Source organism: Dermochelys coriacea, chromosome 4, assembly GCF_009764565.3.
Source record: "Dermochelys coriacea isolate rDerCor1 chromosome 4, rDerCor1.pri.v4, whole genome shotgun sequence".
Taxonomy (NCBI): domain Eukaryota; kingdom Metazoa; phylum Chordata; order Testudines; family Dermochelyidae; genus Dermochelys; species Dermochelys coriacea.
The window spans coordinates 126,652,149-126,668,889 of record NC_050071.1 but is presented as its reverse complement, the minus strand read 5'-3'; the positions used below and the strand labels follow the sequence as shown (position 1 = coordinate 126,668,889).

At 43.7% G+C, this 16,741-nt stretch overlaps 1 protein-coding gene across 1 annotated transcript in view; it reads right to left on the bottom strand.

Moving 5' to 3' along the window:
• The window catches only part of POLN (DNA polymerase nu), a 212,055-nt gene that overhangs the window by 131,388 nt on the left and 63,926 nt on the right, over positions 1–16,741 (bottom strand). Inside the window, exons 9-10 of the mRNA XM_043513854.1 lie at positions 9,211–9,271; positions 8,597–8,661 (exon numbers count right to left, since the gene is read on the bottom strand). Coding sequence (XP_043369789.1) covers positions 8,597–8,661; positions 9,211–9,271 — 126 coding nt within the window. The remainder of the gene's footprint in view (positions 1–8,596; positions 8,662–9,210; positions 9,272–16,741) is intronic.

Sequence of the window (16,741 nt, the reverse complement as noted above, 5' to 3'; positions counted from 1 at the left end):
AGCAGGTAGCAGCACACCCACAGGGACACCCATCTGGAAGAACCTAAGTTAATGCACAAGGTAAGTAACCCTTTCTTTTTCCAGGAGTATATAAATAAATATACTGTGTGTATATAAATCTCTCCTCTGTTTTTTCCACCAAATGCATCCAATGAAGTGAGCTGTAGCTCACGAAAGCTTATGCTCTAATAAATTTGTTAGTCTCTAAGGTGCCACAAGTACTCCTTTTCTTTTTGCGAATACAGACTAACACGGCTGCTACTCTGAAATTTTTCCAGGAGTGTCCCTGTAGTTTTTGCAGTTCATCAAGCTTGGAATAAATCCTTTAACTTTTGGAAACATCCTATTAGGACAAGGCCCCATGAGATTATTCTGAACCTGCCTGGGGCTCTAGGGGTGTTACCCCACTACAAATAATAGACTAGAAACTGACTTAAAATAGGAGTGAAACTGACATTTCCAAGTCACTTTCATAGTATTGCCAACCCCACATGTTCAAAAATCATGAATCAGGCTCACCAAACATCATGAGATTGGCTTTAAAATAATGAGATTATGTAAAAATAATAGATTTGATGTCCTTTTTATTATTTACATTCTGCTTTTTGAGCCTTTAGGGTGCACTGGGGTCACATTTTGAAGCTTTCTCCACAGCCACAAAGGCTAGAAAAGAACGAAGGCTGAAATCATCACATATCACTTGACTCCAGGAGCTGGGACTTTAAGGAAAACAATAATTATCATGAGACTCATTACAAAACCATGAGAATTGGCAACACTGCTTTCACTTCTGTTTAAAAGTTACTTTCCAGAAGTGTCTTAAACACAACACTACAGTGATTGAGTTGCAATTTTCACAGGAGAATGTTTTAAACGAAACATCAAGAAAATTCCATGTTTTAAAGTTGAGGAAAAAAATTAAGACTTCTGAGGTATATCAGGGCCACAGCAGGCAGGAAAGAAAAGGAAAGGAAAATAAACGGGCACAGAAGCTCTGTGCAGCTCTTCGTCTTGAAAGAAAGTTGAAGGGTCAAAGCTTCTAGTCCTTAATCCAGTAAAACTATTGTCATCAGCATCTCCATTCATAGATATTAACATGTGCTCAATAACTAAACACTTTGTACTTAAATATCTGAGTCATCTTATCCAGAAAGAAAAGGAGTACTTGTGGCACCTTAGAGACTAACAAATTTGTTAGTCTCTAAGGTGCCACAAGTACTCCTTTTCTTTTTGCGAATACAGACTAACACAGCTGCTACTATGAAATCTTATCCAGAGTTACACATTTTATATGCATTGGCTCAGGGACTACAGTTTCTGGCATATTCTGAACTGTGCTGAGCACACAGATGGTGCCCAGTGAATAATACAAACCATGACAATAATTATTGACTTTATGGACTCGTGGATGCAATTTCTATTCTTTGTTCTGGAATTGGCCTGAATACAGTTGAAACCCTAAGAATTTGAGGTAGAATCACATTTGATACTCATGTCAAACTTTCTCATTCCTTTCTTTTCTTAAACTCAGAACAAAAAATGACAAAACAAAATGGTTTTCAATTAAAATCTAAAATTGCACAGCAGCCTTGCTGTACAACCCAGCCCGAGGCAGAACATGCTACCCATTGGAGGTTAAGTTCTCTCCTCTCATCTGACTCTGATTCTTTCTGTTTCTTTCTTTCTTCATCATTCCTGACCTCTATGCTGCTTTTCATACAGTCAACCATGACATCCTTTCCAATCGCCTGGGACCAGTTGCTGGAGTCTGAGAACTGGACTTCTTGGTTTTGCTCCCATCTGAGTCTTCTTTTTTGCAGCATGCAGCAGAGAGAAAGGCTGGTCCAGTGAGACCAGAGTTCTACTCCCCACCCCCCATGGACTTCCTTTATGACCTCAGGTCAGTGCCTTAGGGACAGAGTTTCAAAGGTTTTTAGACAACCAAAGATATAGCTAGGCATCTAGTGGGGTTTACAAAGCACCTAACCTTCTAGGCGCTTTTGAAAACCCCACTAGATACCTCAATACCTCTGAAAATCTGGCCTTTTGCCTGTGTCTCTCAGTGCCCCATCTGTACAATGGGAATAACAGCACTGCTCTACCTCACCGAGGGGCTGTGATGTGAGGTGCTCAGATACTATGGTGATGGGGCCACATAAGTACCACAGGTAGAGTGGGAACTTCTCTATACCACTGCTATCCTTTCCCTGAGTTTTGGCCCCTTCTTTTCATCTACCTCCCTCACATCTCCGTCTTTTCTGAATGTAAACTTGGCTCAGAGGGCTTAGCTGTATTTCTTCTAAGTCCCCTGCGTTCTCTCTTCAATTACCCCTGCAGGGATTCAACTAACCACTTCACTTCCAGAGCCTTAATTTAATTACCAACCCTTTCTTATCTTAGGTTTCAGAGTAGCAGCCGTGTTAGTCTGTATTCGCAAAAAGAAAAGGAGTACTTGTGGCACCTTAGAGACTAACAAATTTATTAGAGCATAAGCATCCGATGAAGTGAGCTGTAGCTCACGAAAGCTTATGCTCTAATAAATTTGTTAGTCTCTAAGGTGCCACAAGTACTCCTTTTCTTTTTTCTTATCTTAATCACCCTGCCTCTGCTTGTAAACAAAACACTGACTCCCTGCCCCGGGGCACAAGCTGGGAGAAGCACCTTTCTGCAGAACTCACATTCCACACTAATTTTGTGCAGTTAAGAGCTCTGCCTGGTAGTACACCTCCTGTATGAAACTCGGGGGAGGCGGGAGCCCCCTCCGACCTCCCTAATTGGTGCCCCTGACAATATGACAGTACTGGCCATGATAGGCCCCACATGCCCTCCAGACCTGAAAAGCATGTTCCAACTGGAGAGGAAGCTTAAAAGGGAGCAAATCAGCTCCAAAAAGGAAGGTTGGGGAGTAAGACAGACCTATCCTAAGGGCTCTTGAATAAAGGTGCCAAAGAAGACTCCCTGTGAGGAAGAAGACTGCCTGCTGAGCCAGTTGGAAATGAAGGTTTTGTGCTTTTCTTTTGCTATCCTATATTAGACTTGGAGATGAGAGGCAGACAAATGATAGGTTTCAGAGTAGCAGCCGTGTTAGTCTCTAAGGTGCCACAAGTACTCCTTTTCTTTAGACAAATGATAGAAAGTGAGCCAGGAGGCAACTCTGTTATAGGGCCCTGGGTCAGACCCCAGTGGACTAGGAGGGCCTGGGCTCCCCTATCAACTTCCCTTGTTGCAGGAGGGGCATAAGCCTCATTTCCACCCCACTCCCCTTCTAGTAAGGAGAGGGTAAGGATGTTGAAAACCCTGAGATGAAGCTAAGCCATATACAAGGGTTAGGGACTGGAAACTGGGTACACTACCCACTAGGCCACCCAGAACTCTGAAGACTATTAGATTCCCCTTGGATGGCTAGCATTTGAGAAACCTACTACCATTTGGGGCTTTACTCAGTAATCAGGAGATATTTTGAATATGGGAAGGGATTTCTCTCTTACCTCTTTGTAATCCTGCAGTAGTGCAGCTGCATGATACATTATATGACTCTGTTCTGGGCACAGATTGCTTGAAGTACTCTGTATGCTTTAATGTGGAGAGAGTATATGTCGAGAAAGAGGGATGAGAAAGACCGCCTCCCACCGACTACAATTCTTTGAGGGGTCAACAAGCATGTGGACAAGGGGGATCCAGTGGCTATAGTGTACTTAGATTTTCAGAAAGCCTTTTACAAGGTCCCTCACCAAAGGCTCTTAAGCAAAATAAGCTGTCATGGGATAAAAGGGAAGGTCCTCTCATAGATTGGTAACTGGTTAAAAGATAGGATACAGAGGGTAGGAATAAATGGTTAGTTTTCAGGATGTAGAGAGGTAATTAGTGGTGTCCCCCAGGGGACTGTACTGGGACCGGTCCTATTCAATATATTCATAAATGATATGGAAAAAGGGGTAAAAAGGTGAGGTGGCAAAATTGGCAGAGGATACAAAAATACTCAAGATAGTTAAGTCCCAGGCAGACTGCGAAGAGCTACAAAAGGATCTCTCAAAACTGGGTGACTGGGCAACAAAATGGCAGATGAAATTCAATGTTGATAAGTGCAAAGTAATGACCATTGGAAAACACAATCCCAACAATACATATACAATGATGGGGTCTAAATTAGCTGTTACCACTCAAGAAAGAGATCTTGGAGTCATTGTGGATCGTTCTCTGAAAACATCCATTCAAAAAAGCTAACAGAATGTTGGGAATCATTAAGAAAGGGATAGATAATAAGACAGAAAATATCATATTGCCTCTATACAAATCCATGGTACGCCCACACTTGAATACTGCATGCAGATATAGTCGTCCCATCTCAAAAAAAGATATATTGGAAAGGTTCAGAAAAGGGCAGCAAAAATGATTATGGGCATGGAACAGCTTCCATATGAGGAGAGCTTAATAAGACTGGGACTTTTCAGCTTGGAAAAGAGACAGCTAAGGGGGGATATGACTGAGGTCTATAAAATCATGACTGGTGTGGAGAAAGTAAATAAGGTAGTGTTATTTACTCCTTCTCATAACACAAGAACTCAACGTCACCAAATGAAATTAATAGGCAGCAGATTTAAAACAAACAAAAGGAAGTATTTCTTCATACAACACATAGTCAACCTGTGGAACTCTTTGCCAGAGGATGTTGTGAAGGCCAAGACTATAACAGGGTTTCAAAAAAAACTAGATAAATTCATTGAGGATAGGTCCATCAATGGCTATTAGCCAATGGAAAGGAATGGTGTCTCTAGCCTCTGTTTGTTAGAAGCTAGGAATGGGTGACAGGGGATGGATCACTTGATTACCTGTTTCGTTTATTCCCTCTGTGGCACCTGGCATTGGCCACTATCAGAAGACAGGATACTGGGTTAGATGGACCTTTGGTCTGACCCAGTAAGGCCACTCTTATGTTCACCTGATAGGTAGGGAAAAGGGCTCAGAGTCTATCAGCTTACATCGGTTTACATAATTCCCGTTACTCCTGTGAAGTTCTGCATCAGACTACAATGTAACAGACTTCTCTGTATACCCAGATATTGGGCGGGGGGAGGAGAGGGCTGGGAGCAGTGAGCCTGATAGAGAGCACAGTGAGAGCTTCTGTGTATGAGAAACGCCCCAGCAAACACTCCCTCAGGGTGGGAAAGCAAAAGAGGAAGACTTTATACCCCCCCCCCTTTTTTTTTTACACCACTTGCTTGTTAACAATATGCGTTGCTGCCTTATGAAGGGGATACTTGCTTTTTGGAACTTGGTGTCTCTTGTGGGCAAGTGTTGCAGACTTCAGAAAGCTGTGAGGAGTTTTCCTCCCCCTGGGAATCCTCATACAACTCATCAAGCTTTCTTACAGTGGAGTCATTGCTTTGGGTGGTGGTCTAGGCCTTTGCATGCCTAAATGACTCAGAGCCCATTGTGCTGGCAAAGTAAGGGTCAGCAGCTTGCAGCAGGAAGACAACTTGATCTCTGAGACTCCTCAAAACTGCCTATAGAAACTCTTAGACTTAGCCTGATGCTTGCAGGGCTTTACTGCTGCTATGGTGGGAGGTAGAGGGAACCCACAAGAGAGGTGGTTGCACTGGAGAAACTAGAGGGCTAGAAACTCAACTCTAGTGATTCCTCAATTCTTGAGAGAGAAAGCAAAGGCAGAAATTGAAAGGAAGTAACCACTGCATTAAAACAAGTAAAAATTACAATTATACAACAAAGTGGTGAGGAGAAATAGAACCACCAACTTGTTCCACTGCCAGAGGCAGAAACTCTTGTGGCTTGAGTTGAAGGGTAGGGCTTAGTCCTGGAATCTCCAGCATCAACACTGGACCACCTCCAAATTCCACAGGTGAGAGGCATTACCCATTTATGATAAATGTGAAAAGAAGCTATATGACAGAATATCACACATCTGCCCATTGCAGGGATTTTACACCTTTCTCTGAAATATCTGATACTGGCCACTGTCAGACAGGATACTGGACCAGCTGTATCTCCGGTCTGATCTAGTATAAGGTCTACCAACTCTTGCAATTTTCTCACAAGTAACATGCTTTTGGTTGGGACTGGAGCCAGTCTCTCTATGATGCAAGATGTGCCACCCCCTTAGCAAATTTCAGTCCTTACTGGGAGGAAAACACCCTCTGACGGGCTGCCATCCCCAACTTCCCCATCCTCCAATCAGAGCTGCTGCAAAAGTTAGCCATATCTCTTTTTCCCCTTCTCTCAGGTGCCAGAAGAATCTAATTTTGGAGGGGAAGAGGAGAGGGAGCAGCTGAGACCATTCTCATAGGAGAGGCAGTGGGGAGGAAACAGGAGAAACATCCTGGCAGCTCAGGATGGTTCTGCTCCCTCTTCCCCTTGTCCCTTCTGTGAACTCTGGGTCAGTCTACTTCCTAATATTCCCCCATCCTCACCTTCCCTGCAACACCAAGCCTAGTAAGAGGGGAATAAGAGGTAGAAAAGCCCCAGTAGACACACACACACACACCAGCCTTGAGGGAGGGTGCTGAAAAACCTGAGGGGAGGTCAGGGAGCAGAACTGATGTGGAGAATGAGGGACAGAATTAATTGCTTGACTGCAGGGGATGGGCAGATGGGTGGGAGATTTAATAGATCAGAATTTTGTGGTTTTAGGGAGAAGCAGGAACTCCGCACCCGCAGGCAACAGGAGCTAAAATCACTGTAATTCATAAATTTGGGAGAGTTGTCAACACTAATTGTCACACACATACAGTAAGGCTGGGCAAGGGGAATTCAAAAAATCAAAGACTAAAACACAATATTTACTTTTAAATCTCATAATGTTGGAAGGCAGGGGGGTTAACTCATGATTTTTTTTTTTTTTTAAATTTTGGAGATGGCAATACTGCAGCATAGCAATTCCTATGTGGAGGCAAACCCTATGAAAATACTTGTTTTGGTCGTCAAATCTGACCCTATAAGGCTTTGTTATACCTTCTTCCCAAAGTATTACTTCAAAAGCAGGAATACTAAAAGATAAGAACAAAGATAGGAACAAAGAGATTTGGTGAATGGACACTCAAATCAGAAAACCAATTTACCCAAAAATCAATAAATTGTCTGCTGTATAAAGGGTTTTGGCAAATAGATCTATGTCTTGCTTTTATAAATAAATTTAAAGTTATCCCAACTTTAAGTTAACTCATCATTAGCTACAATATATCAGAGGACCCACACCTATATTTGAACTTTCATAAAACAAAAGCCTACAGGCTACAAGATTGTTAATTGTAGAACATATTACAAAGTCAAAATGGAAATGAATGTTAAAATAATTTTCTAAGTATAATCTTGTCCTCTCCCAGTCAATGGGGGGTCCTTACACTATAGATTCATAGAATCATAGATACTAAGGTCAGAAGGGACCATTCTGATCATCTAGTCCGACCTCCTGCACAGCGCAGGCCACAGAATCTCACCCACCCACTCCTACGAAAAACCTCACCTATGTCTGAGCTATTGAAGTCCTCAAATCATGGTTTAAAGACTTCAAGGAGCAGAGAAGCCTCCCTCAAGTCAACCATGCCCCATGCTACAGAGGAAGGCAAAAAACCTCCAGGGCCTCTCCAATCTGCCCTGGAGGAAAATTCCTTCCCCACCCCAAATCTGGCAATCAACTAAACCCTGAGCATATGGGCAAGATTCACCAGCCAGATACTACAGAAAATTCTTTCCTGGGTAACTCAGATCCCATCCATCTAATATCCCATCTCAGGGGATTAGTCCTATTTACCCCAAATATTTAAAGATCAATTACTTACCAAAATCCCATTATCCCATCATACCATCTCCTCCATAAACTTATCGAGTAGAATCTTAAAACCAGATAGATCTTTTGCCTCCACTGCTTCCCTTGGAAGGCTATTCCAAAACTTCACTCCTCTGACGGTTAAAAACCTTCGTCTGATTTCAAGTCTAAAACTTCCTGGTGGCCAGTTTATACCCATTTGTTCTTGTGTCCACATTGGTGCTGAGCTGATATAATTCCTCTCCCTCTCCTGTATTTATCCCTCTGATATATTTATAGAGAGCAATCATATCTCCCCTCAACCTTCTTTTAGTTAGGCTAAACAAGCCAAGCTCCTTAAGTCTCCTTTCATAAGACAAGTTTTCCATTCCTCGGATCATCCTAGTAGCCCTTCTCTGTACCTGCTCCAGTTTGAATTCATCCTTTTTAAACATGGGAGACCAGAACTGCACACAGTATTCTAGGTGAGGTCTCACCAGTGCCTTGTATAATGGTACTAAAACCTCCTTATCCCTACTGGAAATGCCTCTCCTGATGCATCCTAAAACCGCATTAGCTTTTTTCACAGCCATATCACATTGGCAGCTCATAGTCATCCTATGATCAACCAATATTCCAAGGTCCTTCTCCTCTTCCGTTACTTCTAATTGATACGCCCCCAACTTATAACTAAAATTCTTGTTATTAATCCCTAAATGCGTAACCTTACATTTCTCACTATTAAATTTCATCCTATTACTATTACTCCAGTTTACAAGGTCATCCAGATCCTCCTATATGTAGCACAATTTCAAAAAAGGAAATACAATAGTTTACCCCTAGAATCTCTGATGTTCTTTTTAGTTCTTCTTTATTCACATGTATTTTATGGGTTTCCATCACTGTAAATACAAGTATATAACTGAGAAAAAATACAATTTTGAAAAAACCTTAGAGGCATCAATTCTATATTCAAACCATAATATTAAAAAATAGTGTTGTGTAATGGACTAACCACCACCTTGGGAACCAGAAATTCCTGGGTTCTACTCCCAGTTTTGCCACTGACTTGCAATGTGACTCTGAGTAAGTCACAAAGGACAAATTTTTTAAACTTGGGTGCAAAGTTCAGAATTAGGCACATATGTCCATATTTAAGTACCTACAAAAATGGCTTGATTTTCAGAGGTACGCTTTTCTAGGTACCTAAATATGGATTTAAGTGCCTATCTTTAGGCACCCAAATTTGACTGTTTGATCGTAAGCTCTGTTTCTCCATCTGTAAAATGAGGAAAATAGCATTAGAGAAGTGTTGTAAGGATGATATGATTATTATATAGCACTTTAAAGGTGTAATGTTCTATTTATCTATTAAGCATTATAAATCATACTAGAAAATGCTGTCTGAAAAAATTGTTGAACAATCTTATATTTTACTCACATTTTCTTACCTGCCAAAATTTTTATCAAGGGAAGCTCCAAAGTGCAAAAGAGTTTCCACAAGCCTTGAACCTGTAAGGCAGAACACAAAATCTTTTCAGTATAAACTTATTTTAATTATGAAATTGGGCCAGAGTGAGATACTGTTATTCACCATGAGTACTACGTGAATCCACAAGTAATACTATTAAGTAAATGGGACCGAATGTGGAGTGAACTACTACTCTGTGTGAATAAGGATCACAGTCTGGCCCATAAACATGTAGTCTTCCTGGGAGAAATACAATTATGCTAATGATGAGCATGTGTCTCATTCTTCTAAGTGATATATAAAGAGAAATACTCATTGTAATGTAAGTTCATATTCATGCCGAGACATTTATATGCACAGATAATAGCATAGAGAGTACACTTAAAATCTGTGGATGATACCAAACTGGGAGGAGTTGCAAATGCTTTGGACGATAGCATTAAAATTCAAAATGATCTGGACAAACTGGAGAAATGGTCTGAAGTAAATAGGATGAAATTAAATAAGGACAAATGCAAAGTACTCCACTTAGGAAGGAACAATCCATCAGTTGCACACATACAAAATTGGAAATGAGTGCCTAGGAAGGAGTACTGCAGAAAGGATCTGGGGGTCATAGTGTATCACAAGATAAATATGAGTCAATAGTACAACACTGTTGGGGGGGGAGAAAACATCATTTGGGGATGTATTAGCAGGAGTGTTATAAGCAAGACACAAAGTAATTTTTCCACTCTACTCCACACTAATTAGGCCTCAACTGGAGTATTGTGTCCAGTTCTGGGTGCCACATTTCAGGAAAGATGTGGACAAATTGGAGAAAGTCCAAAGAAGAGCTACACAATTATTAAAGGTCTAGAAAACAGTACCTTTGAGGGAAGATTGAAAAAACTGGATTTGTTTAGTCTGGAGAAGAGAAGACTGAGAGGGGATATGATAATAGTTTTCAAGTACATAAAAGGTTGTTACAAGGAGGAGGGAGAAAAGAGAGTTAACTTTTTGTAACTGTTGTTCTTCTAGATGTGTTGCTTATGTCCATTCCATTGTAGGTGAGTGTGCTCGTCACATGCACTGGTGCCAGAAGTTTTTACCTCAGTGGTATCCATAGGGGATGAGCACTGGCGCCCTCTGGAGTGGTGCGTGTATGCACCAGTATAAGGGGCACCACCAGCTCCCCACCCCCTCAGTTCATTCTTGCCAGAAACTCTGACAGTGGGGAAGGAGGGTGGGTCATGGAATGGACATGAACACCACATCTCGAAGAATAATGGTTACGAAAAGAAAAGGAGTACTTGTGGCACCTTAGAGACTAACAAATTTATTAGAGCATAAGATTTTGTGAGCTACAACTCACTTCATCGGAATGCATCCGATGAAGTGAGCTGTAGCTCACAAAAGCTTATGCTCTAATAAATTTGTTAGTCTCTAAGGTGCCACAAGTACTCTTTCTTTTTGCGAATACAGACTAACACGGCTGCTACTCTGAAACCTGTGGTTACGAAAAGGTAACTGTCTTTTCTTCTTCGAATACTTGCTTATGTCCATTCCATTGTAGGTGATTCCCAAGCAGTACCACTGGAAGCGGGTAGGAGTTCATGGATGTGTTGATTGCAATGCAGCTCTGCTGAAGCCAGCATAATTCCTGGCCTGCTGAGTGATGGCATAATGCATCGTGAATGTGCGTAGTGAAGACCACATCATGGCCCTGCATATATCCTGGATAGAGACATGCACCAGGAAGGCACCCGAAGATGCCTGCGCCCTAGACAATTGGGCCTTCACAATCAGTGGAGGCACAGACAGAGCCAACTCGTAACAAGTATGGATGCAGGTGGTAATCCAATTTGAAATTCTCTGAGAGGACACCGGAAGGCCCTTCATCCTGTCAGCTATCACGAAAAAGAGCTGGGTCGATCTGCAGAAGGGCTTGGTGTACTCCAGGTAGAATGACAGCATATGCTTGACATCCAGAGTGTGCAGCCACCTCTCCTCTTTGGTCGAATGAGGCTTCAGACAGAACGCTGAGAGGAAGATATCCTGGTTGACATAGAAGTGAGACACTACCTTAAGCAGAAAAGCTGGATGGGGCCGCAGCTGGACCTCGTCTTTGTAAAGTACCATGTATGGGGGTTCTGACATGAGGGCTTTAATCTTGGAGACACGCCTTGCCGAGGTAAGCGCTACAAGGAATGCAAGCTTCCATAACAGGTCGGAAAGGGAACCAGAAACCATGGCGCACCCCGTGAGCCTGGAGAGGACAAGGTTAAGGTCATGGGAACCTGGTCCCAGATTGGTGGAAAGAGCCTTTCAAGGCCCTTCAGGAACCTGATTGACATCTCATGCGAGAATACCGATTTACCCTGGATGTGAGGATGGAAGGCCGGTATGGCTACCAGGTGCTCCTTGATCGAAGAGAAGTCGAGGCCCTGGTGCTTTATGTAGAACAGGTAATCCAGGACGGACTGCAGAGACGACTGGGTCAGAGAGATGTTGCACTCTGACACCCAGCAGGAGAAACACTTCCATTTTGCCAGGTAAATCACTCTAGTGGAGGGCTTTCTGCTTTCCAAGAGAACCTGCTATACCTGACTAGAGCAAGCCTGTTCCTCTGGATTCAGCCACCCAGCATCCAAGCTGTGAGGTGAAGAGAGGCAAGGTTTGGATGCAGGGGCTGACCGTAACCCCGCAAGAGTAGGTCTGGGGAGCTGGGAAGTGGCCATGGGGCTGCCACTGCCAGGTCCATGAGCGTGCCGAACCAATGCTGGCAAGGCCATGCCAGGGTGGTGTCAGCAGCGCACTCCACACTGAGCCATGGTGCTAGAAGCATTGTCCGATCTGGTCAGCTCTGAGGCTGGTGCAAGGGCCGACTCCATAAGTAGTACTTGGAGACTAATGTCCGATTCCTTTTTGGTCTGCAGAAGAAGATCTTGCAGATGCAACTCTTGTCGCTAATGTGGATTTCCCCTAAACACTTCAGACAGCTTCTATGGTGTTCACTGACTAGCATCGGCTTCTTGCAACAGTCACTGGGGTATGCCCGTCCCTAGGCTAAGTCTCATTTGGGACTAACAAACTATCACTAACTCTACACTAAGGGAACTATAAAACTTTTTAACAACAAAGTTTTTAACAACTATATACAAAAAGTTCACAACTAGGCACCGTTGAGAGGAGTAAGCTTGCCAAGGCAAGGAGACATTCCAGCACTATCACTTGTGGTAAGAAGGAACTGAGGGAGGGGGAGTTGCTGGTGTTCCTTATACCGGTGCATATGTGCGCCACTACAGAGGGCACCTGAGCTGGTCCCCTATGGATACCACTGAGGGAAAAACTTCCGGTACCAGTGCATGTGGCGAGCTCACACACCTACAATGCAATGGACATGAACAAGCACTCAAAGAAGAAAAATTGTCAGTGGTCCTCCAGCCCCATTCCCACAATGCAGTGAACCTTTTTCTGCCTAACCTTTACCCACATCTATAAAAGGTCCCTGTTGCCCTGTTGTCACCACTAGTAGCAAGTTGTGCTGACCACTTGAGAATGATTTTTCACTGCACTCCTTTGATCAGTACAAGGTGACCATGTTTGGATAATGTTTGGAGAGCAGCCACTTGCTCTACCAAGCACACAGCAGTCTTGATACATGTGTGGTCAGAGAATACCATCCTCTACAACTTCTCCTGTACCAGGAAATGTTAAAGAGGCTGGAGAAAGTGGTCATTCTCTGTACTCCAGCCCAATGCTAGGAACACATGAAGCACCTGAGGCTCCCGTACCGCAGAGCAAAAAGACTCCAACATTCACTCCAGATGGGATCATCATACGTGCCTTTTCTATGATGAACTGGACAGGGTGCTCTCCAGGGCTCACAGTACACAGCCTGAAGTGGATCAATCCCCTCTTCAACCCTGCCAACCTCATCTGACAGGATGCTGATGAGGGCCAGGGCAAGGCAAGGAGGCAGCAAGGGACCATGAAGGAATACCTGAAAAACCCAGACGAAGAGGAGCATGTCATTTTGCACCTCTACCCAGAGAAGCCAGTTGAGCAAGCCCCCCAATTAGCCTGAGGAGGATCCCGAGGCATGGCAGGAATGAGCACCCAAGACTGGTAAATTACAGAAGACCCCCCCATTATCCCTGCCAATATCCCCTCTTGCTCTAATGCGATATACCTGATTTTAAGCCCAGCGCCTGGCTCTGCATCACCCCAAAATGGTTCCCAAGCCAGAGGCAGCTATAAAGCAATGATTTTATTGAATTTGTATTAACCACTATTACATATTGGCAGAGGCTATAAAAAAGACTTTTAAACTACCCTTGTGCCTGTACATTTCTCAGCCAGCATGCTGTCAGTGATAGTCCTGGGGCCCTGTGGACCAGGGAAAAGGGAGAGGGCAGGTTTGGAAAGAGCCCAGTTGAGGATAGGACAGTTGTAGAAACCTGATGGTTGTCCAAAGTTACAGCTGTCTTTGGCTCCTTTGAAGATTATAAAAGAGTTTAAGTGATTTACCTGAGTTAACCCTGCCCCACCTCAGTCTTACTGTCACCTTACAACTGGGAGCCACGCGGCATAAAGATGCACGTGTGTTAGGTACAGGAAGGGAAAGGGAATCCTTTGGTTGTCTGAGGAACATCACAGCAGTCCTCACTCTCTTTGAAGATTACTTTTTTATTTTTTTAAACTGTTGCAATGATACAGAAGCCAGGAGAAATGTGGGTGGGTGAGAGATGCAATCTAGAGATAGCACTAACACAACGCCATGTCCTTTTGCAGTGGACAGCTGAGTGGCTTGCAGTGTTGATTGGAAGCTTCAAGGAACAAAAAGAAGTTGTGGTATGTGTCTTTCTTTCCCTAAGCCTTTCACCACTGTTCGCTGGACACCGGGATTGAAAATTCTGATGCTGTGGGGGGAGGCGGGAATGTGGGGGGGAGGGATTTGCTTCTCCTGTTCCATGGAAGCTCCATCTGCAGGCTTAGAATATCATCACTTTCCTGTCAAATTGTCTTCCCAATCCTGTAAGCTGGGCCGGCTCCAGCTTTTTTGCTGTCCCAAGTGGCGGGGAAAAAAAAAATCCCGATTGAGCTGCTGGTGAAGTGGAAGGGAGGGAATGAAGGACTCGCCGCCGAATTGCCGCCGAAGACCCGGACATGCTGCCCCAATAACTGGGGCAGCATGCTCCCACTGGCCACGGTTAGCCGCTCCAGGCTAATGGGGGCTGCAGAAAGCGGCATGGGCCGAGGGACATGCTGGCCGCCCTTCCCGCAGGCCCAATTGGGCGATTGGCCCAATTCAGCGATTGGCTGAACCTGCAGACGCGGCAGGTAAACAAACCAGCCCGGCCCGCCAGGGGGTTTCCCTAAACAAGCAGCGGCCTGGCTTTGAGAACCACTGCTCTAGAGTACATGCTCATTGCATGGACAGGAGGGACCAGGAGCCATTTGAGTTTCTCCTGGCATGGGAGGGTCAGGTTCTTCAGCAAGAGGACACGGAATCCATGCCACAAGGAAAGGGAGCATGCCCAAAGGAAAGAGGAGAAGGCTTAAAGGGAACAGGAGCTTGCCCAAAGAGAATGGAAGCATGCCGATGCAGTCACTAATACAACTGATGGCCAAACAAATTTGGGGCCCACCTGCTGCTGTGACTATTGCTACTTTCTGGGACTTCACCTCTGCTACTCCTTCTCCTCTTCTAGCTGCTGCCCAGGGTGCTACTGAAGCAGAGGACCAACACCCCCCAAGTGACTGGGAGGAGCCTGCAGGACTCCCAACACAACACCCTCCACTACTATCTTAAATCCCTAACAAGGAAATCCCTTGAACATGCAGGAGGGGAACAACAAACCGTTACCTGAAGCAATCCCTGAAGCCCAGAAACAAGCAATCCCTGAAGCCCAGCAATCCCTGAAACCCAGATGCCCCAAACCCTGCACAGGAGATGTCCCTGGTTGTCTACTCCAGACAATTTTCCACAGCTGTTCCCCCACTTGTTGGGAAGGGGAAGGAGAAAGGCAATGAGATGGGTTTAGAGACAGTAGCACGCATGGTGCTCAGGAAGCCAGACCACTTGTGATTTCACGTGCAGTTCCTTTAAAAAAAAAAAAGTTTCACTTTTACATTTCATGTGTCGCTTTTAATAAAGGTTACAGTTTTCTTAGTCTAAATAATAAGATGGGTGAACTAGAGTGCCTTGTGCTAAAGGAGGATATTGATATAATAGGCATCACAGAAACCTGGTGGAGTGAGGACAATCAATTGGACACAATCATTCCGGGGTACAAAATATATCAGAAGGACGGAACAGGTCGTGGGGGGGGGGGGCGAGGGAGGGGAAGGAGTGACACTATATGTGAAAGAAAATGTAGAATCAAATGAAAAAAATCTTAAATGAATCCACATGTTCCAAAGAATCTCTATGGATAGTAATTCCATGCTCTAATAAGAATATAACAGTAGGGATCTATTATCAACCACCTGACCAGGACAGTGATAGTGACGATGAAATGCTAAGGGAGATTAGAGAGGCTATCAAAATAAAAAACTCAATAATAGTGGGGGATTTCAATTATCCCCATATTGACCGGGTACATTACACCTCAGGACAAAATGTAGAGACCAAATTTCTCAATACTTTAAATGACTGCTTTTTGGAGCAGCTGGTACAGGAACCCACAAGGGGAGAGGCAACACTTGATCTAGTCCTGAGTGGAGCGCAGGATCTGGTCCAAGAGGTAATTATAACAGGACTGCTTGGAAATAGTGACCATAATATAACAACATTTAACATTCCTGTGGTGGGAAGAACACCTCAACAGCCCACCACTGTGGCATTTAATTTCAGAAAGGGGAACTATGCAAAAATGAGGTGGTTAGTTAAACAGAAATTAAAAGGTACAGTGATTAGAGTGAAATCCCTGCAAGCTGCATGGACACTTTTCAAAAACACCATAATAGAGGCTCAACTTAAATGTATACCCCAAATTAAAAAACACAGTAAAAGAACTAAAAAAGAGTCACCGTGGCTTAACAACCATGTAAAAGAAACAGTGAGACATAAAAAGGCATCTTTTAAAAAGTGGAAGTCAAATCCTAGTGAGGTAAATAGAAAGGAACATAAACACTGCCAAATTAAATGTAAAAATGTAGTAAGAAAAGCCAAAAAGGAGTTGGAAGAACAGCTCGCCAAAAACTCAAAAGGTAATAACAAAATGTTTTTTAAGTACATCAGAAGCAGGAAGCCTGCTAAACAACCAGTAGGGCCCCTGGACGATCGAGAAACAAAAGGAGCACTTAAAGACGATAAAGTGATTGCAGAGAGAATAAATGAACTCTTTGCTTCAGTCTTCACGGCTGACGATGTTAGGGAGATTCCTAAACCTGAGCCAGCTTTTGTAGGTGACAAATCTGAGGAATTGTCACAGATTGAAGTATCACTAGAGGAGGTTTGGGAATTAACCGAGAAACTTAATAGTAACAACTCACTGGGACCAAATGGCATTCACCCAAGAGTT